Genomic DNA, 18,544 nt, shown 5'->3' on the forward strand with positions numbered 1-18,544 from the left:
AGAAAGAGAATAGGAAAGAAGAACAGATATATGATAAATAGATTTACATATCTAGAGGGAGAGAGAGGAATGTACATGGAGAGTGAAAAGAAAGAGAGAGAGAGGAGAAAAGTGGGAGATGTAGGTGGAAAAGAGAGAGCAAGATAGAAATAGATTCATAAAGCAATATGGAGAGAGTGAGGGGGGATGTACAGAGAAATAAAAAAGAGGGAGAAAGGAGAAAAGTGAAATAGAGAGAGAGATAGATTGATGTGTCCAAAGAGAAAAGGAAGGGAATAGAGGAATAGGGGAAATTTTATAGAAATAGATATGTATAGCAGGGAAGAGAAAGATATGAACATAGAAGAAGAAATGTTTTGAGACAGAGGAGAGTGAGAGGAGAGTGAGAGATGTCTATACATCCACACACAGGAATATATAGTATATAGGGATTGTATATCACACAGGGATATAGGGATCTGTCCTACCTGCTCGGGGTCATCATGCTCCATAACCTCCATCGCACACTCCACCTCCATGTCTGCAGCTGGTGTCATTCCCCTCCACCCCGATCTCTATCCCATCCTCAGCCCGGGAACTATGTGCTTGTATAATACCGGAGCTCTCCCCGCCGGTGCCCGGTATAGAGCTGTCCTCGTCCCGGTGCCCGGTATAGGGCTCTCCTCGTCCCGGTGCCCGGTATAGAGCTGTCCTCCTCCCGGTGCCCGGTATAGAGCTGTCCTCCTCCCGGTGCCCGGGCTGTGCAGGGTGCTGTGCGGCTCTCCTCCTCCTCCCGGATTCCTCCCCTCCTCCTCCTCCTGGTGCTCAGAACATTTGCTGTCCGGATTGAATGTCAGAGCCGGGCTGGCAGCTCCCGGGGTGTGGAGAGTCCCGGGGTCGGGGCACCTGCTGGAATCTGCACAGAGCTGGCTGAGCCCAGCACATTCCGGGCACTGCCACTGGTGACCCGATAGGGGAGGACACCCCCGGCTACATCACCCACTGAGCCCAGCCTATGGATGTACATCAGCATAATAGTATAATTCAGCTTCTATCCATCCACATAATGGCACAGTAAAATTATCATTCATTTACATGGTGGCAAAGTATCAGTTTCATTGATCTTCTACATGGGTACAATGGCACAGTACTACCCCCATCCATCATGGCCATCATAGTGCCAATGGCATCCATCAGCAGCATGTCACAGTACAACTTCCATTAATCTACATGATGGTAAAGTACAAACATCATCCAATTAATATGATGGGAAAGTACCAATCCCAGTGAGCTCTTTGATGGTACAGTGCAACTTCCATACATTGGTACAATGGCACAGGACAAGCCCGATCCATCTGTATGATAGCATAACACCAATCTCATCCATCTACAGCATGTAACAATACGACGTTTACTAATCTACATACATATTGGCGCAGTACAACTATCATTAATTAGCATAATTGCACAGTATACCCATCAGCCATTTATTTGAAGGCAAAGTACTAATCCCATTAATCTCTTTGCTGGTATTGTGCCAAATCCCCCCACCTATAAGATGGCACAATACTATCCCCAGCCATCTATACAATGGCATCATTCAATGTGCATCCATCGTTATGATTGCACAGTAAAACTATCTTCCATTTATATGATGGCAAAGTACCAATCCCATTGATCTCTATCATATAATTGTGCAACTTCTACCCATCTACATTATGGCACAGTATTAAACCCAGCCATATGTATTATAGCATAATTCAACTTCCAACCATCAAAGTGTTTGCAAAATACAACTGCTATCCATTTATAAAATGGCAAAGTACCAATCCAATTAATCTCTTTGATGGCACAGTGCAACTTCCACCCATCTACATGATGGCACAATACCTATCCCATCCATTTACACTTAGCATAGTTCAACTCTGATCTATCGATACGATTCCATAATACAACTATCCTCCATTTATATGATGGAAAAGAACCAATTTTGTTTTCCTTTGTGATGACACAGTGCAAATACCGTGCGTTAGTATCATGGCACAGTACCACCTCTGTATGCCATGCATGTTATGTCCTTATGGTAGCACAATGGCACTTTTACCTTTTGTATGATGGCTCAAGGCTAAGCAGTACTACCTCCTTACCACAACAAATGCAAAATTATAATATTGTGCTTATTATATACTTAATTACTTAGCCATAATTCTAGGCTAGACTGTGTAAAGCCATATTCACCCCTTTTATCAATGACTACCCTGTGCCACCCCTCTCCCCCAACCAATGCATGATGACACAGTATCACTTCCCTATCATTTCATGGCTAGCCGCACACTACAGCTACACCCCCCCCCCCTCTACCTACCCCTATTATTTCCACTATTACCATTCTATTGCATCTCTTGTTATCTTGTTGACTCTTTCCATGGTGACACAATATTACATATCCAGTCCTGGTTCACTGCTGCTTTATCTGCCCATTATCAATCAGCCTTCCTATTGTCATGCTCTGTGTTTATAGTTACACTGTATTCTCTAGGAGTGTTCCTCCTGCTGTCATTCTTCTACTTGTCCTTTCCTGCCTATTTCTGGTTGAACAGAAACACTTCTCCTAGGTCAAGGTCCATGGTTCTAAGTGCACCAAACCACTTCTTTTCTGTCATTGCTCATCTTCTAATACATTCCCTCAATAGGCTCAAAAGATAATGCTTTCATCTGCTTTTCTTTTCAAAACAACAGCACCATCTTTGTTTAGCAATCACCTGGCATTAACATATACATGCTTGTCTTAGATACAAGGACAAATATATAAATCCCAATGTCTGTGCAGTTCCTGCTTCTTTTCACACAAGTCTTGCACAGATCAGTCCCTGCTGCACCCCTTTACCTTGTGACTTGCTACAAAGGTTCAATATTGTAGTCTCATCACTGGAGGAGACTGAGGAAATGCTCCCCCCTGCCTGCAGTAGGCTAATTACATCATCTTAGCCTAGGCAAAGTCACTGGACTTGAGCACAAGGGTGGCTTTTTAATGATGATAGGTAAAGCTTTGTTTTATAATAAACCATTGCTGCATATTGTGACATGCCAGGAATTTAATTATGCAAACTTCAAAGTTACAAAAAATTTTATTTCAAGATAAATCTGTTATAGGGTTGGTTGGTCTAAAATACCTTCCTGGAGGTTTCATGGCACATCTGTGATCCTCTGTCTTCCATCTTCCTAATGTCAGCATCCCAGGATGAAAAGTTAATCCAATTCATATTCTTGATGCATTCGGGCATTCAAATAATGTTTCATTCTCACCAAGCCCCACTAATGGAGATGAACAAATCTGCCCTGAGAGTTTGGCAGTTTCACAAGAGTTTCATAAATCCTTCTCGAAGTTCATTTCCTTTTCAGGGAATTCCTTCGCAGGAAAATCTTATTTGATTTTGATCATTTGCGTGGCTAATCAGTAAAAAACTTGTCATAGAGGAGGGACTTTTCGTGTGGCATTTAAAATTCTTGAAATTACAGCCTTTTCTTTACAGCCTTTACAGCCCTGTCAGTGTACACTGACAGCCTATATTTGGCCTAGGAATTGATTTTTTCTCCTTTACAATTAGCTTCAATTACATATACAGCCGCACTCCAATGTGATTTATTTCAGCATGGGAAAAAAAGGCTGATTTTTCAAATTTGGCTGCTGTGAGCTCACCCTTTTCTAAAATGGGCTGGGTTATCCATTCCTTCAAATTATTGACGCTTGTAACATGGATGACCTTGGCAAAGGCTATCCATTGCAATGTAGCTAGTTCCTTATTCCTAGTGGCAACGCTATGCCAAATGTGTGTGACTTGTGAACCCAGTGAATGGATGAGAGCAGCAAACCTTAACTATTCCTGGTGACATCCCTGTGCCAAATATTTCTGACTGTCTGATAGCAGCAAACCTCAACCTCGTATACATATTTGTATGGTACGGATTAACATAATGCTTTACAGCCCATAGTCATGTCATGAACCATTCCTTATAGGAACTCACAATCTACAGAGTCTTAGACTACATACACACATCAGATGATTCTTGTCCGATAACCGCCTCAGGGCTGGTATCGGATGAGAATCTGACATGTGTACTGCACGCGTCGTTCATGAATCCATCCTGGCGATTCCACAAACAATGAATGATCGTAATGTAAGTAAAGGGGAGAGAGCACAGCGGGGTGCCGCTCCATCTTTCTCCCCTCTCTATAGAGCAGAATGGCACTGTATTTACATGGCCTGTTCATGCATCCTTTCCAAGGACAAATATTGAACCCGTGTACACAGCCTAATGCCAATTGTGGGGGAAGCCAATTAATCTACCAGCATGATTTTGGGATCTAGGAGGAAATTGAAGGAAACCTAAGTATAAATAGGAAGCATCCTGTTCCATCTTTTTGGACACATTAGGGGGGTGAATCAGGCTTTAGCAGCTATGTGAAAGGGGTAATATCTTGTGCCTGCTCACCCACCTGCTGTCAATCGTAAACCTTGGCTTGATTTCCATGTGGTGGCTCAGTAGTGTGGCTTTAGGGTCTCATGGACATCATTTGCTCAGACAAAATAATGTTGAGTCTGCTATCTCCATAACATGCTCTAAAGCCAGGAGGCTTTTGCTCCAGGCATGTTAACAACCCGATTGCTCAGGCTTGGGCTTGACCCAAGATTCTGACAGTTCCTTTATGGATGAGGTTATCTTTGCACCTGTCCCTGGCAGCTCTTAAAGATCTCAACAAGACCTCCAGTAGCTGAGAGTTTTGCAGAAGCCTTAAGAAGCCTTCTCTTGCTGCCAGTCCACTTGTACATCTCTTGGCAGAGATCTATTGTAAGAGCAAGGTGAAAAGAAGTACTTTAAATGCTGAAAGGCAGCTGAAAATATACATCACAGTGCCAACTTCATATATCCAAATTCAGGGGGCATGGAAAATAAAGAGGTGTCTATTATGACTTTTTCCATCATTTTCTCCAGGAGGTAGAGGTGGGATTACATATCACCATCTTCATGTTTTAAATAAAAGAGGATTATGGAAGAGAAAGCAAACCTCACAACTTCCTGAGACAAGAAAGAGGGTTTGTTGTGCAGAATATTTAGGAAAAGGATGCACCATTGTCACACTGCTCACACATGTATTTCATAATGGATCAGAGTACAAGAAAGTGTTATTATCTCAATGAGGTAGTAACCAAGCTAATGGTCTAAAGCAGGCATAGTAAAGCCAGAGGAAACAGTGAGACCAAATGAGAGAATTGTATCTTCAAGGAGGTCACATTATATATACTGAGGGCTGCACATAATTAATTCCAGAAAAAGATAGTGACACTTGGGAATTTATAATAATAAATTGGCAGTTTACCAATCCCAAAGATAGGGAATAATGACTCCCTAAGGAACTCATCAATTTAACAACCATTGAAGGTCACAGGGAAGAGAGGGACGTATTCATCTCAATAACACCAGTTTTAATGGATGGATGAAAAGCTTTGTGAAAAGATTGAAGCCGTTAAAGCTGAATTGAGGTGCAGACAACCATTAGTGCAGCCAGAGTACAGAGAATAGTGGTCCAGTAGTCCAAAAGGAACCAAAGTTAAAGTAGAAAAATCCATTCCTTGCTGGCATTCTGTAGGGAAGGGCATTCACTCTCTGTAGGTAAGCAGCAGTATCATAGCAGAGGTCCCACCTGCCCCTTACTGAGCCACACCAATAGTTCTGCCATCAGAAAAGCTCAGGTCTCTCCTTTGTTTAAAAAGGGTGCTAGACCTCGACAAAGAGACCACTGCTTCCACGCGCGGGGAGTCGGGTGTCACTCAAAGGGGAAGAAACTTCCCCTTTAGTGACATCATGATGCCAGAACTGAGAACCACCAAAATTTTCTCGCAGACTGGACCACCGGTTGGCGACCGCTAACATAGAGGTTTCCACTCTGCAACATGATGGCAGGAGATCTTTTTTACTCTGCGCTGTTGCTAGCAATGAAAGAAAACCATCAGTAAGGCTATAAACACACGTCAGATGATTCCCCCCTGATACGAATCTTCCATGTGTACAGCGATCATTGAATTTCGTTCATGGTCCCAAATGACTAATGTACAATTCAATGGAGAAGAGCACAGCAGGGTGCCCTCCGCTCTTTCTCCCCCTCTCCTCTCCATAGAACTGAAAGGTGCTGTGTGTACAACGCTCATTCGTTTATCGTCACTCTTTTGTTGCTGGAAGCAATCACAGCCTATACAAGACTTTGCACTTTTTTGTTTGTATTCCTCTGGAATTTATTTATATCATTTAAACTGAGGGTTCAATTGGGCTTTAAGTAGCCACCTCCAAATCAATATATTTATCAGGATGCAGCCTAAAGCTGCGTACACACGCCAGATTTTTCTCGCCCGATAATCGGCATCGGCCAGATATCGGGCGAGAATCTGGTGTGTGTACAGTCGGCGTTGTTCATCGTTCGTGGATCCGTCCTGGCGGATCCACGGACGTTGAACAACGACCGATCCTAATGCAAGGGAAGGGGGAGAGCGCGCAGCAGGGTTCCGCTCCGTCACTCTCCCCCTCCCCTCTCCATAGAACAGAACAGTGCTGTATGTACAGCACCGTTCATGCATCGTGTAGTCCTTTGTCGTTGTCGTTTGTCGCAACGACAAAAATTGCACGTGTGTATGCGGCTTTAGGGCTTAGCAAAGGTTGTTGTATATTTCCATTCATCTGTGTGTATCTATCAGTCTGTGTTATCTGCAATTGACAGCCTCATTCAGTGTGGTTTGCTCAGCGCTAACGAAAAAAATTCTTAGGAGTGAAATCTCAACATTCATGACTTGATTTAAAAAAATGCAATGCTTCAGTTACTGATTTCCTGATAGAGGGCTTTTCTCTCTCTGTAGTCCGACTTCCCTTTTGAATATTTGGCTGAAAGTATGTGAACAACTTCAATGATGATTAAGTTCAGGCAAGGGCAGACATAAGGAGGTGCAAAGTGTGCTGCTTCACTTTAGCCGTGGACCCTTCTCAGCCAATGGGGCCCCAAGTCAGTTCATCAGGGGAGACCAAAGCTACTTCTGCACAGGGGCCCACTGTTCGCTATTGAGTTCCTGTGAAATATAGTGAAAATCCTTTCCATAAGAGTGGAGGCTGTTGGGTGCAAGGGGATGAGTGGGACTAAATCCATAATAATGGCCATGAATATAAAATGTGCTGTCCAACAAGCTCATATAGGTGTGCTGATCAAGTGTCCACAAATTCTTGGCCATATATATATGTATGTTGCTTGCACTTTGATTATATTATTATATTCATGTATGTTGCTTGTGTATTCATAATTTTTCCTACAAGTGAGCATCATGGTGGCTCAGGGGTTAGCACTCTGGCCTTTGCAGCGCTAGGTCCCAGGTTCGAATCTCAGCCAGGACACTATCTACATGGTGTTTCCAGGTTCTCCCAGTGTGAGTTTCCTCCCACATTTTAAAAACATTCAGTTCGAATAATTGGCTTCCCCCAAAAATTGACCTTATCCTGTATTAATGACATATGACTTTGGAAGGGACATTAGATTGTGAGCCCCTTTGAGGGACAGCAAGTGACCTTTCTATGGACTTTGTAAAGCGCTGCGTAATATGTCGGTGCCATATAAATACTGTATAATAATAATATCCTCTACTAAATAGCACCACCATATGCAACCCAGTAGTTTCCCACTCTAGTAGTAGTAGGGGAAAACTGTATATTGGGTGTTTAAAATTCCTCATCCTTCTGTCGTGACAAGGAAATATAGGGACACAGAGCGTTTCCAATTTTGAAAGAAGCAATATTAAACAAAGAGAAGTGGCCTTTGTGCAAAGCTTGAAAGTAAATTACAGCAGAAAGGTTACATTGTAGTATGCAGCCGCCCTGCCTAATATGCATTGGGTGACAGCCAGCTTGCCAATCTTGACCAGGACACTATCTGCATGGAATTTGCAGGTTCTCCCCATGTTTGTGTGGTCCCAGGTACTCCGGTTTCCTTAACATTCCTAAAACATGCAGTAAGGTGTATTGGCTTCCCCCCAAATTGGCCTTAAACTGTATTAATGACATATGACTATGGTAGGGACATTGGATTGTGAGCACCTTTGAGGGACAGCTAGTCACATGACTGAGTGTTTTGTACATTGCAGCGTAATATGTTGGCACTATATAAATACTGGGTAATAATATTATTACAAGGCAGCTTTCTTAGAGAAGCACAGTGTTATAGAAGAGAGTGGACAACTATGCACAGTGCAGGTAATCTGAAAAACTGGACTGCATTGTTTAGTTAGCAAAGCCCCATGGCCTTGTCTCTACTCAATGCAATAGGTAGAATCGAGTGATTGGAGAATGGTCCGCATTGTTGTGTGGTTAGACAGGTCACACGATTGGGCTTTCTGATTTAGTTAAGGCAGCCATATGGCATTAAACGAATATAATGCTACATTTGCTTTATGTACAGTTTGTTTTAAAATGTATCTAAATCCGAAAATAACTTACTAGTCCTTAGATATAGTGGTGGCATTTATGAACCTGCCAGTAACACACTTCATGTCCCAGGGTGACAACAATGTATCTATGGAGCAGCAGTTCTCTCACTTGAGGCTACTCCACACATATTTGGACTACAGAAATCCCCTTTCAATAGGGATCTTTCCTGTAGTCCACAGAGGGTAACTGGCAAGAGATGCAGAATGCAATGGACAAAGGAATGCTCTGAATTTCAGGCAGGATCAACAGAGGAACACTTTTAATAGGATATTTAAGGGAAAAGAAAACAAAATAAGAGAAGATTGTTGGGATTTACATACACTGTAATCATTCTTGAAATTCAGATTCCGCGACCCCTCACTGGCACAAATTATAGGAATTGACACAATGCCAGGTTGTTTACTGGTTGATCTTCAGAAGTTTTGTTAAAATTTTCCACTATGGCTGAGTATTCTGTATCTGATCCCCGGTGCTCCCAGATTTTCTATAAAGCAATTTTCCACTTGTCCATCTCTAGAGTGTAAAGCTGTTGCCTGTATTACACGGGCAGTTATTTTTGTCTTGTGATAACTGCATACCACTTCATATAGTGCAGCCTGAAGATAATGGCAATGTGAAAAGGTTTCATGTCCAAGTCTATCCACACACACAGAAATCACATCACATTCTTCATGAGTATAATCTGGGCTGATAAATAAGGCATTTAGCTGGATTGGAAAGTTTAAACCAATCAGCAGTCTTTATATAATTCTACTACAAATATTATTACCAATAACAGGAATAAAACAAAGGCAGAAGGTAAAAAAAGACCTTCCTCTAAATCAAGTGATCCCTTGCAGCTCCTATGCTGCAAGGGGCCAACCGCTCATACACTCACACTGCAGCGCTGATTGTTATAGAGCACTTCCAGAAAAGTGAAACAATTTAATGAATTGATAAGCAATTACCAAGCATGTGGCCATGTTAAGCAAAGATGGTCCCTTGCTCTTGGTTGAAATTGGAGATTACTCTGATGGTTTCTGTGAAAGCGGGAGAGGGGGGTAGTTGAGATTCAGAACAACTGCTAAAATGCTAATTCATGGCTGGAAGTAGGAGCAGAGAAAGCTGTCGTGTTACTGCTGGGGGGGTTGATCAGGTTGAGCTGAGCTGCTGAGTTTTTTCTGCGACTCGGAGCAGGGAGAGCTGGGCTGCTGAGTTACTTCTATAAGGGTAGGTTGAGACCTGTTTCAGGATTGAGTTATTCTGCTGGGCTACTCCTGGCTGGTACCTTGTACTGCAGCATGGTGGTTTTTGAAGAATCTGCACCTGGCCTATGGAGCTGTTACAGGGGGATGCTACTATGTAAGCAGTGAGTTTCCCTGGCATGAGTAAGTGGTAAACACACTGCAACCTCACCACCAGTGTGAACCAAACCTACGGGAAGGGAGCTGAGTAGCTCAGTCACTTCTGTAGGGGGCAGAAGTAAGAATTGAGCTACTAAATCACTGCTGGCAGGGGATACAGATTAGGCTGAGCTGCTGAGACAAAAATCCTGTCCAGTTCCTATGCATCTCCAATCTCAGGAGACAGCCTCAAATTAGTAAATGGGGTTCTGCTGCACACACAGGAAAGGAGAATGGTGGTATCCTTAGTGTTCGCATATCCTTATTATAGATTTAAAAGATTTTTTTATGCATAGGGTTTAGCTGAATTTGGCCATGTGCACATGTTCTATCTGTCCTACTTTGCTACCACTGTTTGCCCATCCAACCAGTCAGGAAAAAGCCTCTAAATCATCCCTGGTTCTTTAGCTAGCTCAGACACTCAGCATTCATGTAATGTGTCTCCACTAGTCCCTCGCTATGCTGCATTTCCTTTACACCTGCTGATCAATTCAGTGCTTTTCACCTGTTGATCGAATCAGTTGTTTGCAGCTTATTCCCTTGTGCTGTTCCAGTGTTCCGGTCTGTCTGTGGATATCCCCTGTGCCTCCTGTTGCTTCCAGTGTCTCCTGTGTTCCCTGTGTCTGCTGTGGCCCGTGCCACTGGTGTTTGTCTCCAGGATCCCTAGTATTTGGCTTGTGTGCCAATGGACCGCAACCTGGCAGTAACCAGCAGCGAAACATCCTCACCATCAGAGGCTCTGGAGAAGACCTGGTTACTGCTTAGACTCTGCGCCTTGGCCCTTCTCAGGCCTCGCACCACTTCTATGCAAGCTTTAGCGCCCCCCTAGTGGCCCTGTCTTCCTGATCGTGACAATAACCTCGTCACATGCATGGCTCCAAGACTTTTCTAGAGCTGCCCTCCTTGAACTCTCTGGAAGGGTCTTCCTCATCCCTTTCAGCTTGCCTCTACTTTCAGCACATTTAAAAGAGCCTCTAAAACTCAACTTTTCACACTCACCTACCTGTCTTCTTCTGTCTGTTAAATCTTCACTACTTACCCACCATTCCATACCCCCCTCCTAATGTGTGCTGCTTCCCCCTCCTCTTAGATTGTAAGCTCTTCAGGGTAGGGTCCTTTCCTCATGTGTCACTGTCTGTATCTGTCTGCCATTTGCAACCCCTATTTATTGTACAGCGCTGCGTAATATGTTGGTGCTTTATAAATACTGTTTAACATTAATAGCAGCAAGTGCAATATTTTTTTTAAAGTGGTAAATATTTGTCTGTTGCAGCTGGAAATGTAATAGGGCAGATAAAGTGGATGTGGTCGGGAACAGATGCTGTAAGATAACTCGTTGGTTGAAGTAAGCATATTGTGACGTTGGTAAAACATGATAGCTGCTAATTCCATCTCTGAGCTCCGCTCTCAGCATCTCCTGCCCAGACTTTACATTAACCCCAGACACATGGGCCCTAATAGATACCTAAAGCTGCTCTGGTGGCTTCTTCATCTCTGCTTTGGAAAACAATGTAACAAGTGGCCCTGTTGGAAAACTTAACCTCGGTTCCTATACTGGTGAAATAAAAAATATGTTAAATTTGTCCTTACTTCTGGTTTTAGCAACGGGCACCAGGACATATCAAGCAGTTAATCTCTCCCAGTGGGGGAGAAAGAGAGAATAGGGAACCTGCAATGGTTCCTTACACTTCCCTACTCTATCAAAAAAAAAAATCTAGCATGGAAAAAGTAAGAGTTTAAGTGCATTAAGAATGCACCCTTGCAATACAATTTGCAGTGTTTGCTGCAATGCTGGGTGATGTACACCTGTTGCCCCCTGCCAGGCTCTGATTTAACACAGACCAGGTGGCTGGGTGTCCTTTGAATGACGGCTCTGCCGGTGTCACTTCTCATAGCACTGAAAAATGTCCTGTGATTAATAGCTGGTAACACAACAACCCGGGTTTCAGCCACTCCATCATCCCGATGCTGTTACTGACTTAACCTATTTGCAGGAGGCCTGAGCAGCCTTGCTGTGATGTTATGGTACAGCTGTTGTCATAATTTTTCCTGTTTAATGCTAATATTTTATATTTTAATATTTTGTCTTAGTAAGGAAACATAAATGTGCACCTGTCACAAAGCACCACCCACAAAATATACTTTGCACATGAAAGGTTGGCACCTCCACAGCAGAAATGGCACTTTTGTAGGCACTGAATTCCCAAAAACCTAGCACCTGCAGTATGCAAAATGTGTGTGTTTGTATGCAATCCAAGGATCCGGTGTAATTAGGATTTTGTCATGCGTGTCAGGGAGAATGCTGGTCAGTTTTTCATTTGTCATGTCAAGGTTGGATTCGACCTCCCAATATGGCACTTGAGGAGACCTCAAGCTAAGAATATGAAGGTGGTCAGCCTCCGCTGGGCCCAGGACAGGGTCATATCTGGACAATGTCTTGTTTAGTAAAAGGCTAGGAGATTATAAACAGAGGTCCAGAATCCCTGGATTTGTGGACAGCTCCACCAGACATGTAGCATTGTTCCCTGCACTCCAAAGTCACTGAAGCAATGACCAGAGAGAGCATAGTCCATATGTGTCAATTGGGAAGGAGTTAGGTACCATCGGAGTAACATCTTGTAGGCAACCTCGACCGCCTGTAGCAGTATGCTCTATTTAATGAGGATCCAAAGCATCCACCAATAGAACATTTCAGCCACCCAATAATAGCTTGAGATTGCAGAAGTTATTGACCTGGCAGCACTCTTCTCTGCATCTCTAAGTTCAGCTAGCATAAGTGAAGAAAACACTTAGTACTTCCAGGTATGATAAAGAAACTGACACCATTTGCTAGTGCTGGTGCTAGGATCAGTGGTGCCAAATCAATATAGAAAGATCTAGCACTGTGTAAACTGTAAACCAGCCAAGGCCCAGAATGCATTAGCAGAACTGTCACCAATTTTGCGCCTGAGTGATTGGAATAATATTCCAGTACACAAAAGGTGAGTAGGTATACCTAGGTGAGTGGTCAGCAAAGTTAAAATTTTGCTTTCCCTGCATGGGCAAAGTACAGTGTAACTGTAAGTAAAAGAAAAAATGCTCTAGTATTCGGTTGGGTTCACACCTTTCTATATTCATTTATAAGGCACACTGATTTTTGTTTTAATGTGCATTTTTTACAGCACTAAATGGTCCATAGCATGTGGACACAACTCCAATATACAGAACTGCATATGTCCCTGAGTTAACATGTCTCAGCTCTGAAATGGGAAACAAAAGCTTTACATTCCGCACAATATAGTGAGGATGGAGAACCTGATACCAGACCATTCATTTCAGGAAAAGACTTCCCTTAAGGTTTTATGTGCATTTATCATATTCTACAAAATATTTACCCATCAAGATCTCCCATGTGTATACAAAGCCCTGATGGTGGTGCTGGGAGCCGTCCTCTTGGATGTGATGACAGCAGCCCCAGAGTGACCCTTTATACCATCTCCTTACTCCTTCCATGGATGCTACATGAAAGGTAAGGCAGGGAATAGGAGCTGGCACTGCATAGACAGTGTTGAAACTTCCCCAAAAGAAAGGCTTTAACATACATGGAGGGGGTTGTTCTAGGGGAATAACTCTTTATATAATAGTAAAAGTTACCAGCAAGATATAAGGCTCATTACAAGTGAATACAAATAACGAAAAGAAAAACTCTAAAATTAAAGAGGTTCTCTTAGTTTGTGGTACGTTGTTAATGCCCTAAATGTCTATGTGTCACCACAGAGAATCTGGGATATAGCACAGGAGAAAGCAAAGACAACGAATTGACCTTTTTTTTTGTCCCTGCACTTTTTTTAAATCACTTTACTTTATGTCAGTTATCTTGAAATATTTAGGACAGTTATGTGCCATCATGAGCAATTCCTAAGATGTTGGTAGTCCTTCCTAATAGACAGGGAGTGGGGTTTACATGATCATGATATCCTGTCCTTACAGAAGAGGCACTATATACAGGCGGAAGCAGTACATTAATACACGTCTTTTAAAAAAAAAATCCTAAAGGGAGAAAAACCTGCCCTGAACACTAAATTGTGCTTGGAGAGGAATTAAGTTTTATATCCAGTGTTAAAGTGTATGTCAGGGCTACATTCTAATTAGTGCTTTACCCCCTAAATTAAAGTTCCATTTGGAAAATCTATGACCAGGCAGGTGATGTCCCTTCTGCAATAAGGACTTTTACCTGCCTAATCACTGTTTCAGCTACCAAAATTCACTGAGCTGGAATTGTGCAGCCCATGGTACGGAGAACATCTCAGCTTCCCCTGTGGGTCAATCAAAATCAAAATGTCAATCAAAATGGTCAAAGTTCAGAATGAGGAATAGAAAGAAGAAAATGGTGGTGCCTCTAAGAGAATGTGGACAGGTAAGTAAACGCCTGGTTTAGTTCTGCTTTAAATTAGAAGTACCATATGCTAAAGTGGAACTAAACTAGAATACTCACCCATACCATTCCATCGCAGGATGCCACCATACTCCCTGCACGTTATTCGTTTCCAGCATGTGCAAGGGAAGCTGGGACTCCTGGCTACTGTGCAGTTCAGCTTTCTTGACAGAAACCCAAGCCAATCAGGCAGGTAAAAGAGATGATTGCAAAAGGGTCATCACCTGTCCCTTTATTTAACAATGGCCTGATCATGAAGGACTTTGCAAAGTACAGAATAATATCTCTTGATCTGCCAGAAAAGCACTCAGCTCATAAGTCCTGTTGTGGGCTGACAACACACAGTGTGTCATGTGTATACACAGCCTCAAGCACATAAAGGTTATTCGTAGCATAAGAACAAGGAGGAATCTATGAGATAACGCAGGTGTGAATGGATCAGCTCTGGATTTTTGTCTGAAGTTTTTTTTTTATTTTTGATTTTTTTTATTAGTTATAAGAAAACACTTGAAGAGTAAATGTAAAAGACCAAAAGGGAGTAAAACATAAAGTGAATAGCTGGGGTTTACATACACTTTTTTTTTTTTGATAGGCAGCCAGGCTGGTACAGCCAGGCTTGGATGGATCTCTTGATGGGTGTTTTCCTAAAGCAGAAATAAACCCAAATTAAAAAAAAAACACACTTACTTTAATCCTGCAGATCCGTTCGGAGGTTGTTCCAACGAGTCCCGCATCGTCCCGGATCCGTCTTTGGCCCGGCTTCTCTCTTCTTCCTGTGTCACCTGAGTCATGTCATGGCAATCAACGCAAGGGTAGGTGCTGCATCTTTTTCTTTTTAAAAAAAAGGGTGTTGCACTTAAGCAAACAAATTTTTTACTTTAAATAAAAGGGTTGTTCTGAGAATTCTGAGTTTAGGTCGGCTTTAAACATCCTTCCAAGAAAACCAAAGTACCAAATTGGCTTTCTATCAGGCTTCCTGATTTTCTCCGAACCTTTTCATTCCTATCTGTGGCTTTGGGTTGCTCATCTCTGTTGACTAGTTTTTGGGACAGATACGTTTTTTTTTTTTACTTTACTTTACGTGACTAAAAAATGCATAATCCCCCTCAGACATGAGTGGAATAGGACTGTATCATAACAAATATATGCCAATTTATTGGACGTCACATTTGTAAATTGGAGTTTTAATTGAGGAGTTTTTGTTTAATTGGAGTTTTAATTTAGTCTCTTTAGACACTATAGTGAAATAAATTGATGGTTTATTGCAGTTTATTGGATAAATTTTGTTTTCTTTTGTGTAAGATTATTGATACCTGCAAAGCCCCCTATCTATCCTTGCATTTTTCCATACACAGTATATTTACAGTCTCTGGTTGGCTTGCCCATGATTGCAAGTGTAAGGGATGCAAATGTACATAAAGAAACCACCTAAATGTAGAGGCAGCCCGATTTGCATGGTCTCTAATTTGCTGGATACATATTAATTTATCTAGCAAACAATAGTCCTTGAATGCCTATCCTTAGTCTGTGTGATGTCACACATACAGTGCAGTCTGTACAATATCATTGGTGACACCTTTACCAGGCTTACATGCCAGAAATAGATGGAGCTGCTGCCTGTGTGACACCACTTCTATGTCAGTTGATGTCTGACACCGAATACATTTTGCCCTTTGTTGACATTTAAAATAGAAGTGATCTCTGATTGCCCACAGGACCCCATTAGAAAAGAGAGCCGTGCGTAAAACCAATGAACCATTACAGGTCTCTCTGTTTCTGTCTTCCGTTCTTGCAGGGATTTGAATCTCAGCTAAAACATGCTTGAATCTATTCCACAGCATGCCATAGTTGGGATGATATAAACCAGGACTTTAAAAACATTTCCATGATGCAATAGAGTTATTGTGCAGGAAATAAACAAGAAAAGCTGATACAAGTTGTAAGCTTCTCTCTTGTAATGCATCCAGTTTTTGTGAGAATGGAGTTGATTGCAGTGTGTGACCCCTGACTGATGGAGTCCTGGGTGTTCTGAGTGCCAGCTAGGTGACAGCTGCAAGATTCCAGGCCTGAGCTTAGTGGAAGGACTTGGCGTCCTAGTGACTCCCAAGTGACACCCCAGCTGTGTAATGCCAGGGAGAAGAGGAGGGCTCTGGCTAATTTTGGTCTCTGCTAAATAAATATTGTTGGTGCAGAACCATTTACTTAACCTGTTCGCTGTCTTCTTAGCAGAACAGCTGGGAGGAGGTAACGAGCTGAGTGAACACATTAGACTCTTCTACTACTTAGTCACCATTAACATAAGCATTCTGCTGTTGTCATAAAGAACACAACCCTAGCTCGCCATTTATAAACTCCTCCATCACATGCTGCATCAGCTTTAGAAATTAAATTCAGCGTCACTGTAGTCATAGGTCAGGGGGTGTGACCGCCATAAGAATAACAGCAAAGATTATAGAGGCTGTCAGACAACCTTTTGTCCATATTCAATAACTTTTGTTCACTCCAGCAATATACATATGTAATAAATGCAAGCTCAGGAGCTGCATCATCCAATCATTGAACAGGGAAGGTGGCGGTGCCCATCCTAGGTCCCGGACCTGTCATCGCTGCAGGGCAACAGACCAAGGCATGTGCCATAATCGGCCAGTATGGATTATGGCAGAAGTTTACCAACCACCAAAAAGTTTAGTCTGGTCGGTAGAACAAAGTGTAGAGTAAGGCAGGGAAATGCAGGCCAGGGAGCCAATTACACATGCAAGTAAGGCACACGCCTACTGGATGAGAGAGCCTAGATGAGCAATCATCTCTGGTATCTTTTTGCAATCATGGGGTTAATCGATTATTAAAATCCATTGGGAATCCACCAATGAGGTATATGGGAATGGTCTGATAGGGGATAATAATGGGTTTGGAATGTAGTGGAAAACTTAGGTTGTAGCATTCTCGGTGGGGAGGTTAATAGGGAGGTCACCTTCTAAGACTCCAATGAGGCACCAGGTAGTTTGAAACATTTGTAGAGTTGGATGTGGATTTGTGGTTGCGTTCAATATTTCAATAAAACTGTCCTATGTTTCAAAGAATTGAAAGGTTGTAGAATCTTTGGATTAGGAGGCCTCAACCCAATAAAAAAAAGTGTTAGAGCTAGGTGAGAAATAGCTGGATCGATGGGAGGATGGTAGATATGCAGTAATGGAGGATGAATTTCCTACCAACTGCTGACAGGAGTAGTAACAGACATTTGGCACCTCAGGAGTAGCTGATATTGTCTCCATCCACCGTACCAAAAACTGCCCAAGTGGGGGTGAACGGTAACGATAACGTACCAAATGCATTTGGATATAGCGGGCAATTTGTCTCCAAAAGTGTTTAATTAGGGGGCAGTCCCATAAATTATAATAAAGATCTGCTTGCTCTACACCACATTTCAGACAGTTACTGGATTAAGACAGGTCCATGCGGTGTGCCTACAATGGGGAGATGTATGCTCTGTGGAACAATTTAAAAAACATCTTGCGGTACTGCACAGATGGCACTGCTTTCTAGGACACTCATAACATGCGTAATAGAGATGAAGCCATAGGTGCCATTGTGGTGTCAGAAAAACAGGAAGTGCTTAGAGAAGGAATAGTAACCTGGGGAATGCTACCATTTTTATTAGGGCCATGCGGCCCATCCAAGAGGCCCGAAATGGGATAGTAGGTTCTTGATGATAGGATGGTAGGTATCAGGGTTCGTGATAAAAAAGAGGACTTTGTTTGCAAAAGCCATCATTTTAATTTCCGTGGTGCCAAAGGCGAATCGTGTGAGGTGTGGGTTGGAAGTGAGGAGATGTAGAAGAGGGTCAAGGGCATTATTGAAGAGAAGTGGGGACAGAGGACATCCCTGTCCGGTGCCTCCTTGCATGTCTATTGCATGACTATTAATGAGGTAGTAGGATTTGCATAGACCAGGGGTGTTAAACTCAAATCACATAAGGGGCTGGCATCTAAAACACAGGCCAAGTCACGGGCCAAACTTTTTCTCAGGATACATAGTCTTAGTAGACGTATACACTTAGGTACATAAATATTTGGATAGAGACAACTTTTTTCCAATTTTGGTTCTGTAACATTACCACAATTACTTTTCAATGAAACAACATAGATGCAGTTGAACTGCAGACTTTCAGCTTTAATTCAGTGGGTTGAACAAAAAAGATTGCATAAAAATGTGAGGAACTAAAGCCTTTTTTTACACAATCACTTCATTT

General features: G+C 42.4%; 1 protein-coding gene across 1 annotated transcript in view; it reads right to left on the minus strand.

Annotated features, from left to right (window-relative positions):
- PRKAG3 (protein kinase AMP-activated non-catalytic subunit gamma 3) overlaps nt 1-999 on the minus strand; it is a gene marked incomplete in the record, with an annotated part of 26,004 nt that extends 25,005 nt beyond the window's left edge. The window contains 1 exon segment of the mRNA XM_072418020.1: nt 468-999. Within this exon segment, the coding sequence (XP_072274121.1) occupies nt 468-536 (69 nt within the window).
- Between the last annotated feature and the right edge of the window lie 17,545 nt (nt 1,000-18,544).

The sequence above is a fragment of the Pyxicephalus adspersus genome, chromosome 7 (genome assembly GCF_032062135.1).
Source record: "Pyxicephalus adspersus chromosome 7, UCB_Pads_2.0, whole genome shotgun sequence".
Classification (NCBI taxonomy): domain Eukaryota; kingdom Metazoa; phylum Chordata; class Amphibia; order Anura; family Pyxicephalidae; genus Pyxicephalus; species Pyxicephalus adspersus.